The sequence below is a fragment of the Triticum urartu genome, chromosome 6A, assembly GCF_056163025.1.
Source record: "Triticum urartu cultivar PI428250 chromosome 6A, HENAU_Tu73, whole genome shotgun sequence".
Taxonomy (NCBI): domain Eukaryota; kingdom Viridiplantae; phylum Streptophyta; class Magnoliopsida; order Poales; family Poaceae; genus Triticum; species Triticum urartu.
Window position 1 is genome coordinate 106750970 of NC_141878.1, and position 12012 is coordinate 106762981.

Genomic DNA, 12012 nt, shown 5'->3' on the forward strand with positions numbered 1-12012 from the left:
GAAAAAAGTAAAAAATACAATAAATTCAAAAATTGCTCTCTTATTTCAAAAAATTCCCATGTGTTTAAAAAATGTCCACCATTTCAAAGATGTTCATGAATTTAAAAATGTTTTCCCAAATTTCATAAAATGTTCATAAATTTGTAAAACGAATGTTGTTCATTCAAAAATCATGAGTTTGAAAATATTCACAAAAACGAAAATTAGATAGAAAAATAAGAAAATTGAAAGGCGAAAGAAAACCAGAAGAAAAAGAAAGACGGAAAATTGAAAAACTCCGGTGTTAGCTGTCTATCCAGCACGCTACTTTTTCTTTAGTCTAAACACACTTTATTTATTCATCATAAGCAAAATATATTAAAATACAAGTCTGAAGGATTGAGGAGCCACATATGACGTTCCAAAGAGAAGCCTAAGGTCAACTCCACCGCGCGACCCTATCCTATCCGACCCCGTCCGTTTGGGGTAAAAGAGACAAAAAAGCGGCCCAGCGCGCGGGAACAAACGGACTTTTGTCCGCTTTGTGTCCGCTTTCGACCCATCCGCGGCCCAAGTTTGCGCCGCTTTTGGGGTGAAACGGACACCACGCGGACGCGCGGGTCGTCTGCGCGTGTCCTCCCCTGGCCCGCCCGTCGGTGGCACAAGACGGGCATTTTTCTATCCGTCCCCCTCCCTCCGGTCGCACCCCCTCCACTCTTCCCCACTCTTTCCCTCGCTGCCGCCGCCACCGCCACTGCCATTGCAGCCGTGCAGTTCGGACGCGAGCTCGCCCAACCCCTTCCTCTCGGCGTCGCCGAGCTACCCAACCACGGTCACCTGGTTTGCGCACCCGCCGGCCGGTTTTGGGGTGGTCCGGTCGATCTTGAGCTCGGCCAGCTGTGGGAGGCCGGGCTGCGCCATGGACTGGCCGGGCACCTCGCCGGAAGGCCCTGGCAGGGCCGCAAGGCCACATGCAGGCAGTGGCTCCTCCTCTAGCCCCTCGGATCTGCACCGTCGGTGGTCCGCCGGCAGATACACGAATGGCGGTCGGCCGGGCTCGGTGCTTGCTCAAAAGCTCGCCGGCGCACCGTTGCCACTCATTAAGTGCGACCACTGCCCAAGGATGGTCGTGCGCTGCGTGTCTACAACGCCGGAACATCCCGGATGGGTGTTCATCAAGTGCTTAAACGATGGGGTATGCGCTTTTTTTAGCTTCGGTTTGTGCTTTAGATTTGACTAGTTGTGCTAACTTCAAATTTTGTTGTGTAGAATGGATGCAAGTTTTGATATTGGGAAGAAGAGTACATCGATATATTGATAGAGCGAAATTTAGTACATGTTCGTGCACTTTTAGCTAGCATAGAGGCTGTAAATTAGACAAGTGCACTTGTTGCTAGATTAGAGGCTAGACACGAGACTAGGTGTGAGGAGGAAGCAACATCGACTTCCGGCTTGAAGAAGAAAGGAGGATGCCAGATCGAGCCTTCTGGCTTGAAGAAGAAAAGAGGATGCCAGATCGAGCCTTCTGGCTTAAAGAAGAAAGGAGGATGCCAGATCGACCCTCTTCCACAGATCAACAACGAGTGCATCAAGAAGGCCATAACCCAACTCAAGGGGCAGTTATAGAAGTTGGTTGTCTTCTAAAATGTATTCTTGTTGTTTTTATTTTTTTTTGGCCTTGCTTTACTAGTCAAAATGTGATGATGCATTTTTCATGTACCAAAAATGAATGATGAAATAAAGTTAAGGACTTGCAAAGAAATAATACGCGGACAGGATGCGGCCGGAATGTGCCCGCGCGGTGAGCGCACGGCCACCGTATCCCAGGACACGGCTGGACACGACCCCAAATCCTTACTCAAACGGACAGAATCTGGACAAAACAGACGTCCGTTTGGGATCGCACGGTGAAGTTGGCTTAAAACGTGCTTATAGCAAGACAATGAGCCTCTACGTTCATCTCACGTCCTTGAAGAGTTTTTTGTTGTTGAGGCAAACGTCCCTCGAAGATTTTTTTTTTTTTGAGACAACGTCCCTCGAAGATGAAGCGTCCAGTCTCGTAATATCAGCAGCCCGGCCCACTTCCAAGTTCCAACACAGTCCATCTACTATCGTTCTTTGCTCAAAAAAAAATCTACTATTGTTCAAGAACCCAAAGAAACTCCACACTGGCGGCGGCCGGTGCGCCGGCGAGGAGGGCAGTGCCGTCCGGCTCCGGCAGCCGGGAGGCCAGCCAGCGGAGAGTAAGCACGTCCGGCACGTGCTCTGCCCTGGCAGAGTGGCAGTTCCCCGCGAAAATAAGAACGCCCGGCACGTGCTCTGCAAACTCGCGGCGACGGGCGCGCTGGCTCGAATTAGGTGAGGTACGACGCGCGCGTGTCCATCGTTTGGCAGCTGCACGCGACGGCGACGCCGCCGGCCGCTCTCGCCGGAATTGAGTGATCGCACGCGATCGCCGTTTTACCGTGACGCTGTGATCGATGTCTGTTGTGTACTAGTACTCCCTCTGTAAACTAATATAAAAGCGTTTAGATCACTAGTTTAGTATTCTAAACGTTCTTATATTAGTTTATGGAGGGAGTATATGTTTAGTACCACATCACTAACTTTGACCAGCACCCCGCAGTATAAGAGGTGGCGGTCATGCTAAAAAAAAAAAAGAGGTGGCGGTCGGGAGCCAGTTCCACCGTGCGGCAAGCACGGTTTAAAGCAATAGCTTATTCAGCTATAAAAATCTATTGAAAAAACCCCGACAAGGTACTTACTCTCTCCATGATTCTATACACCGGCCCAATTGATGGATTATGGAAACTAACCATGGAAGCCCGTCGTCCTTGCAGGGGCGGCCTTTTTTATTTTTATACATCTCTTTTTTTATATACATCTCTAACAGAAAATTGGTCGTTTTTTGTAATTGCGAGCAATATTCTCCTGCCTTGTCAGCGGGGTGAGAAAGTGGCAGCCGTATGATGCATCCAAGGGCTGCCACGTGTCACGCGCTAGGCACACACACACGGGAGCATATATTTTTTTTCTACGCAAGCGGTTCTCTATGTGTTTTCAAATCTTGCATGAAGTTTTCTAGCTTCTCTTAAAAAATGTTTTTTTCTCTTATAAGCACACCGTGTGAAAATGCACACATTTTTACTTCACGGTGAAACACAATTGTGCTTCCAGTTCTCATGAAAATAAAACATACAATTGTACTTTGGTGAGGCGCAACTTTCGGAAAAGTAAATGACACAGTTGTGCTATGTATCTCAAAAAGTGAAAAGTACAGTTATACTTCGCGGAGAAGCACATATGTGCTTTTGTAAAAGTGAAAAGGTATAAACTATGCTTTTGGCTTTTTTTTCTCGTTTGTTTGATTCTTTTAATTTCTATTTTTTCTAAAAGAATTCATCTAAACCTATTAAAATGGGATATAGTTTCAAAAAATCTCAGCGAGAAACATAACGGTGAAAACTGTTTGTGATTTAGACGCACATTCAACATTCAAGAGATAAAACATTTAAAACAATGAATCTATGAAAAAAAAACACAAAACCTTCAAGTTGCGACGAGTGTCATGCATGCAGTATATCACTTGTCACCACTAGAAGAGGTGTGACTGAAGTAATTCCAGGCTTCCCTTGGTTCAAGCTTGTTGGAGCATGTAGGAGCCGAATCAAGCAAAACCTGACCCATTGCCATCTACCTACCTTCCTTCTTAAGGAGTTTTGTTTAAAGGCTAAGGACTCCTCGTCGCCTTCATAAGGGCAATAAGACGGAGCATGTAAAAGAAAATTGGGCACCATGTTTTATCAGTCTCGAGTCTCATGGCCGTTTTGCTAATCACTGACATGAACAAAAACGAATTTCATTGCGAGAAATTAGAATTTGATGAGGGGGAAAGGGGGTGGAGAGTTGTACAATGCACTCTAACAAACCGAGCTCTTCTCTCCCTTCATAACTACTACCGATTCAATAGTCACGTACCTGTTACTCTTGTTACAATACCAAAGTAGTCGTACAATAGAATGCCCTTCCCTTCAGTATTTTTCTTTTCTTCATTTGATGAGAGTAGAAAGAAATGGTCTGCTTGATTAGATATGGGGCTTCACGCTCTATCAACTATCAATTACTTCACGCTCAACTTTACTTGACAAAAGCAAACAAGACAGCTCTGGTGCCTGCAGAGAACTCCTTCTAGAAGGCATGCTGACTTGCCCGTGAAAAGCCGGTTACAAAAAAAATAACGACATGTAATGAAAAAGTATGAAAACAACTCAAGCCTACATCGTACTACATCTAGGTTACCCCTTCCTACGAATGTTTGTTCAATAGGTGGGTCAACTATACCAAAGTAGAAGGGCCAATATGTAAGCTACTAGATGCCTTGTTTGAACTATTGATTTTACTGAATCAAGTGAAACTGTGTTGCGTAACATATAGGTCGCCAAGGCCTAGAAGTACAAGTGGTCGCCCTAACGAACACTCTCAAACTCACTACTTGAGTGACAAAAGTCACTTGGAATCTTTAATAGGGATTGCCAAAGAACCCCTATGGTGCCCTGGGAAGAGGAAGAAGGAGATAGAGCAAATGTCTCCTCTTTTTGTCCGCTCTTTTCGGCATGTAGGGAACCGATTGGGCTTATAGTTTAATTAGTTGAAACGTACCGCTCATAATGGTGATATTGTAGGTTTTGAGCCCTACTAAGCCTATCCGACCTTCTTAATCAATGACTCCCGTAGTCATCTGAACCACTCTCGGATAGCCCTAAATTTGTCAGATCTTGGGTAGGGGTCTCGAACTAAGCATCTAGATACAATGGTAATAAAGACACAAAATTTTACCCACGTTGGGCTCTCCGAAGAGATAACACCACATGTCTTTGCTCGTGTTTATTGATTTGTATTGGAGTGCAAAGTTCAAATGATCTACCATGAGATTATTGTGCATCTTTGTACGGGCCCTGACCCTCGGTTTATATAGGTATTGGGGGTCCTGCGGTTACATTATCCTAGTCAGTTACGTATGAGGAAATCGAGTCTACGAAGAATCTGACATCTAGGGGTACACAACAAATTTTCATGAGCCTTCCGTCGATATGCCATGGGCTGTCTAGCGTGGACCACTCCTGAACCGACACGGGGGTCCTCGGCCCGACCCATCAGGTCGGGAGATGACGTGGTGAGAAACCCCCTAGTAGGGACACCATCAGGATGCAAAAGAAGATTCATCGATTTCGACAAGCAAAACCTAACATGCTACCAAAACATCGTCACTATCATTTGACCTACCACATTCTCACATATCTACTCCTACCACATGCTCATAGATCTAAGATCGAACGAGTAAGGAGGAGGGAGTGATTGAACTGTCAACAATCAATGGAGCAACATGGAGGCGCAGAACAAATCAGAGAAGATGAGGAAGAATAATCGATGCAGCCATCTACCGCCAAATGAAAAAGATGCGCCGCTTACCTACACGTCGGTGAAGAATCTGCCCAGGACATAGATCTCGAAGGCGGGGAATGGTGGCGGTGGTTTCATGGTGAGCCGAAGGGGGCTAAATAGGGCGACTATTTGGCAGGAGGTGACTCAATTCCTCCCGCCGTTTTTTCCGGGGCACATGCGAGCTCGCGTCATCTTGTAGCTCGCATGGGCTCGACGACACGTCCCCTCCCCTGCATGTTGCGAGCCTGATTGAGAGGAAATGACTGATTTGGCAGTTTCTAGCAGGCCTGTCTAGAAGTTGCTTTAAGGTTTGCGCGGCCAGAATTTTGATGCATCACAGGCAAAAAAATGGACCCAAATTGTATCCAGTGAGGCCTGGCCGAGTCTAAGGCAGGCTACCTACAAAATGGACACATCTATTTATCACCTAAAGCGAGATGGAAAGAACACTCGCCCATGCAACACCTTGTGCATGGGCCAGGCGGGCCACAACGACTTTGTAAATTCCACTGGTCATTTACTTGAAGAACACACATGCGTCGCGCTTGTTGGTGTTGTCACCCTCGACAGCGGTGGTGTGAAATCTAATCCCGGCGGCACGTCAACGCAAGCGCCTTACCCTTTTTAGTTTTTCTGTGTTAATTAATATGGATAGAAGGGAGTATTTTTTTTCTAGTTCTATGCGAAACTATTAATCGTGTACCAAACAAAATGTTAGTCGTATATTTAAAAAATGTTAAACATATTAAAAAAAATGTTTTGACATATACGAAATATACAATGTGTATAAAAAGAGTAGTCATCAAACACAAATGTTTGATAAAAATGTTAACTATGTATTTAAAAAATGTTTATAAAATATTTATAAATTTTTAAACGTGTATAAAAACGTATCTGATGTATAAGAAAAATGAGAACGTGTATTATTATTTCTAAATCAGAACATAATATGAAAAAATAACTAATTATGTATTTTCAAAGTATTAACATGTATAAAAATGTTTATGATGTATTGAAAAAAATGTAAAATGTGTATGAAAAAATGTAGTCATCAAATACATATACTTGAAAAAAATGTAATCATATTTGAGAAATTTAAGATTGTACAAAAATGTAAAATGTCTATTAGAAAAATTAGACATCGAAATATATATTTGAAAAAAAACTTGCATTTAAAAAAATGTTAAAGGTGCATTACAAAAATGTTTCTGATGCATAAGAAAAATGTGCATCATGTAAAAAAAAGAGTAAACATCTGTTGAAAAAAGTAAAAAAGAAGAACAACCTGAAGAAAACTGATGAAGAACAAAGAAACCAAAAACCAAAAGAAAAAAACAGATGAAAACCTACAAAAGAACACAGAGAGGGAAAAAAAAGTACAAAAAAATACCACGCGAAGCTTCTAAAACAGGCCCGAACGGCTGAACCGGTCCCTGAAACCCTTACCTGGCTGGCTGATATGCGATAGCCAGGGGAAAACCTGCAGCGAGACGGAAGCTACTCTCGCGCTGAGCGAGAAATAGCTCTCGCCGTCTCGCGACCTAACACTCTGAAACCCAGGTAGGTACTAGTAGCTTGCTCAAGAAAAAAAGAAGAGGCACCCAAGCAGCTTGGCAATGCGGCGGCCGGCGGGTCGACGGGCTCGGTAAATCCGTGCTGCGGAGCCGGGTGGCCGGAGGCCAGGCATGTAGTAAATCAGCTCGGGACCCAGGGGCACGCCCCGTCGCCTTGCTCTGGCTCCGCAGTTCCCCGCGAGGGCGTGGCAACGGCCCGGACCGGAACCCCGGAATCATGGAGCTCGCAACGCGCACCGTCGGGCGGATGCCGTCGGGAGGACATCAGTCCGGTGACGCGCCGTGCGGAGGTACATCTCCAAGAAAAACACCTGCCACGGACGGTTTCTTTTTTTCGAGATGCGCTGCTTACCAAACCTGTTCGGTGTAGTACTATCGTGCTTGTTCTAAGAAGATTTTGTGATGAGTTTTTGACATGCTGTTCTGTGATAGCAGTGACTCGTCGTATGCACCATACTACAATCAGTTCATCTCGTTTAGTGTGGTAGTATACTGATTTCGCATGAAGCAAAGTAAACTGTGAAAAATTGAAGTTTCAGTACAGAATTCGTTTTCCTGAAAGAAGAAGGAAATACAGGGAACATCAACAATATGGGATGGGTTACTAGTACAGAAAGCTTCAGCCAACAATCTTACATTGTTATATACTTGTGAATCTCCACGAGATGGAATCACGCTTCACACTAGAATATTTTTGTAACTTTAGTTATGACTCGAACCTTCTGGAAGCTTGATCGATGGACATTTTGCTGAACCGGATAGCAGCCTAATCTCAAAGAAGTAGAGATATACTGATATGGAAACTGGATGGTCCTAGCCAAAAAACCTTGATAATACTAGCTGATCATACAACACCCCTACACCAAAGAACGCGCTGAAGGCAATCGCGAAGGCGGCCTTGTAGTCAGTTTGTTTGGTTGCCATAGCGGTGGGTGGACGTGTTGAAGCTGGACCACATTTGTGAGTGAGCATAGAGCCACAGAGCTTTGGATTCCCATCGAAGCTAGAATTTTGGAATGTGTTAAACTGACCTCCGGATGGGATAGGACCTTCTAGGTCATTGTAAGAAATGTTGAATGCTGAAAGGAAGTTCAGTCTGTTCAATGCATCTGGGATTGCACCAATGAGATTGTTGCTAGAGAAGTCTAGTACCTGCAGGTTTGTGAGATTGCATACAGATATTGGGATCTGTCCTGTTAGGGCATTGAAGCTCAAATTGAGGGAAAGAAGGGATTTCAGCTGGCCGATCTCCGAAGGGATCTCACCAGTTAATTTATTGTTGCTTAGATCCAGCACTTTGGCGAAAGCAATGGGTATGCGGTACTGAAGTGATGGACCCCTATAAACTGGTAGTTCGAAGATCCTTGGGTCTAAACGGGCTTTAGTCTTCTCTGACTGCAACATTTGCATATCCATCAGGCTTCTTGGAATTTCTCCAGTGAGGCTGTTGTTTGATATGTCTAGATAGAAGAGGTGCTTTAGGCCTTCGATCCAGGCTGGTGTTGATCCGGTGAGTTGATTTCCTGATAGTATCAACATCTCTAGTTTTGCTAGCTTGGATATCCAAAGAGGTATTTTACCTAGCAACGAGCAATCATTTAAGGAAAGAACCTGGAGATTCTCAAAACCATCAATGAAGCCATCCTCTGGCATTAATTCGCCCCTGAAGCTGCTTCCCATAAGTAGGGTGGTAAGGTTGGTGCACCTCTGAAGAATGTGAAGCGCATTTGTGATGTTTGTGAAAGAGTTCATAGCAAGTGAAAGGAAGGTGAGGTGCTTCAGATCACCTATTCTTGGTGAGAGCTGCCCATGTAAGTTGTTGCCAGATAACCGCAATGCAGTCAGATTGCTGCAGGTATACAAACTTTCTGGAACTCTGCCATTAAAGTTGTTGTACAGAATATCTAGAGTTTTCAGCCTAGGCAGGGTGGAGAAGTTGACCTTGCTAAGTTCTCCACTGAGGTTGTTGCTCTTGAAGTTAATTGTTATCAGATTTGTGCAGTTACTCAGGGCTGACGGCAGCTCCCCTGACATGTTGTTGTAGTCCAAATGCAACTCTTCTAGGCTCTCGAGCTCACCTATGGAATCCGGAATCTTGCCGCTGAAATTATTCCTTCCAAGGTCTAGCGTAACCAGATTGCTGAGCTTGATTATCTGAGCACCGTCGAGCACTCCATCCAGAACATTGCTAGGAAGTGAGAGGTATTCCAGTAAGGAAGCATCAAAGAGTTCATTTGGGAGAGTCCCGCGGAGGTTGTTGTGTCCAGCCTTGAGCACTCTGAGCATGGAGCAGTTACCAAGTCCAGGAGGGATGACGCCTGTAAATCGGTTGTAACAGAGCTCAACTACAGCTAACAATGACGAGCTGCTGCAGAGATTATCCGGTATTTGCCCAGTGAAGCTGTTATTGCTGGCGTTGAGCACAACCAGATTGTCCATCACCTCCCAGGTGGTGGATGATGGAAACCGTCCTGTGAACAAGTTGCTTGAGATGTTCAGTACCTGAAGAGGTCGTGATGGGGTTGAAGATGGCAGCTCTTGCATGTCTCCTCCAAGGCGGTTGAAGCTGACATCAAGGACGATGATGCTACCGGACGACACCAGTTCCAGTGGCAGGCCACCCGACAGCGAATTGTGGGACAGGTTGAGGCGCAGAAGGCCAGCAAGGTTACCGAGGGACGGTGTTATGCGCCCCTCAAGGCCCTTCAAAGCCAATGAGACATCTGTGACTGCCCCATCCTCGCCACAGGTGACCCCTTCCCATCCGCAGCAGTCTGCGCCGTTCTGCTTCCAGGACGCGGTGAGGCCACCGTCCGACGACAGACCACTGAGGAACTGCAGGAGGGACCCCTTCTCTTTCTCTGTGCAAGAACTGATGGGAGAGGCCAAGGAGATCAGCAGCACAAGGGCAAAGAAAGTTAATTTTCTGCTGTACTTCATGTATGGAAAATGGAGTGGCTGCATGGTTTTTGTGCTGAAATAAGCGTGGAAGCCAGATGCTTAAGTTGTGCTGTAGTTGGGTAAGACATGAATGGTGGTCTAATCATAAAAGAGAAATGAGGGGAAAGAAATAAAATTGGGGTCAACGAAATCAGACACCAGCCCACCAGCAGCTTCTTAGTTCACACTGACGTTTCAATGTTTGGCTATTGGCCGCCTGCTATACTCTAATGGCAAGTCAATCGCCCATTTTTCCTGAAAACTGACCGTGCAAAACATATCTTTTCTGGTCATCCTTGACCCAATCCTTATTGAATTTTAACAGCATATCGCAATTAAACTTGAACAGACATGTTCCGTTACCACCTTCACTAAATAAATCTTACTAATACTGATAAATGTTATCACTTCTTAATGCATCCTTTGCTTAACAGGAAAATACGTGAATCCAAGTAAAGGAAGCAGTTTTTTTGGGGGAAAAAAAGTTGAGAAAGAATTCAACAACAGTTGCTGAAGGCCTGCGAAAGATTTGATGAGCAAGATAGTACTCCCTCCGTCCCAAAATGTAAGATCATTTTTGACACTATGATAGTAGTACATGGGAAGCATTATTGTGAAAGGCGCTTTCGGTCAAGAGCAATCATTGACTTATCTGTCAATATGTGAACGATGCCAAGTGGGGGATATGTGGTCTCTTCCATCTTCTTTGACCTGAGGTGTTTAGTTGCCCACTGGGGAACTATTATTGTCTGATGTTTACGTTTGCTGCTGTTTTTTTTCATTCTCCTGCCTCCACTATTATTGTAGACTAGATAATACCCCGCGCGTTGCTGCGGGAATTGGTTACAATATATTATGATGAGATTTGATTCTTTGAAACATGAATATTTGATTTGTAATATGAGAAGTAAAACTAAAAAATAAATATGATTGATTTTATTTAATTATTGAGGTTACATGTGTACATGTCTTTTTGGTTATATAGGATATGGTGGTGCACCACACATTGCTGCGGTATTCTTAGCTGACATTAAGGGTCTTATTGGATTATCAATGCTTGATTGCTGAGAGGTTATCTTGGTTATCTAAGAGTGTCAACTATGACATAGTGCACTTCATAAAAAATAGGTTTGAGGAATAGCGTCTCATCATATTTGCAGGTTGCAAGTAGATATTATAAAGCTGAAAACTAAAAAACAATATGCGTCCCGACATTTTTTCCCGTCGAATTGCTTGATGTCACTGCATGACCCAGGCAAAATGCAGCTTAGATACATTAAATCAGAGCCTTGCTAAACATATGACAAAGCCAAGCCTGAGTATGAAAGTTTGGCTATTCATATTTTTTAGAATAAGCTCTGACCTGTAGCATAAACCGGTAGATAGCTGCTGGTAAAGCCCGTTTGAATTTCATCTTTACAACTAACACATGATCTGATGAGAGCTATGAAACAGAACATTGGATATAGATGTCGAATGTTGTGTCATAGATAGATGAAACTTTGCTTGCACAGAGGGCCCACCCGGTTACATCAATCAGAATAAGGCAAAGTAAACACATCCCTGATGCATGTTCACAAAATCGTGCAGTTTTCATTTATCCCTATAGCTCCCATGATCATCAGAGATAATCGAAATAAATGGTGATGTGACTGATTACAACTTTCCTGCTGCAAAAAACTCTATGTCATGGCTTCCTCTCGTGGTTCTACTGCAAATTCTTTCCTGCAGGCTAAAATTGAAGTTATCATAATTGTAACTGAGGAGGATGTACTGATAATTTATACTTCAGCGTAGGAATACTCCACGGGGAAATGAAGGGATTAGCGTAAGGTCCTTTGGATGCACCAAACTTAAAAATTTATTTTGAAGCAGGGGTAAATAGCACAGCAAAATGGACTCTGCAGAATATTCTTGAAAAGAACAGACTAATTCATGCAAACTGGTAAAAGTATTTTTCATGTGGCAATGATTCTGACCGTCAAGGGGGTAGTCTTGGTTGCCTTTGCTAAACTTAATTAATTTTGTGCTTCAGACATTCTTCCCTCTTTATTAATTAACAAACTATTGGGAGATC

General features: G+C 44.0%; 1 protein-coding gene and 1 non-coding gene across 2 annotated transcripts; one reads left to right on the plus strand and one right to left on the minus strand.

The window, feature by feature from the left end:
• The first annotated feature begins 6941 nt into the window (after positions 1–6941).
• LOC125515743 (uncharacterized) lies at positions 6942–10879 on the plus strand. The gene is made up of 2 exons (XR_015607507.1): positions 6942–7285; positions 10370–10879. It is a non-coding gene; the product is annotated as an uncharacterized LOC125515743 (transcript).
• LOC125516606 (receptor-like protein 2) lies at positions 7434–9959 on the minus strand. The gene has a single exon (XM_048681986.2). The coding sequence runs from the start codon at positions 9957–9959 to the stop codon at positions 7809–7811; it is 2151 nt and encodes a 716-aa protein (XP_048537943.2). The 3' UTR covers positions 7434–7808.
• Positions 10880–12012: the final 1133 nt, after the last annotated feature.

Excerpts from the sequence above, each read along its gene's own strand:
- LOC125516606 (XM_048681986.2), bottom strand. The coding sequence starts at position 9,959 with ATGCAGCCACTCCATTTTCCATACATGAAGTACAGCAGAAAATTAACT.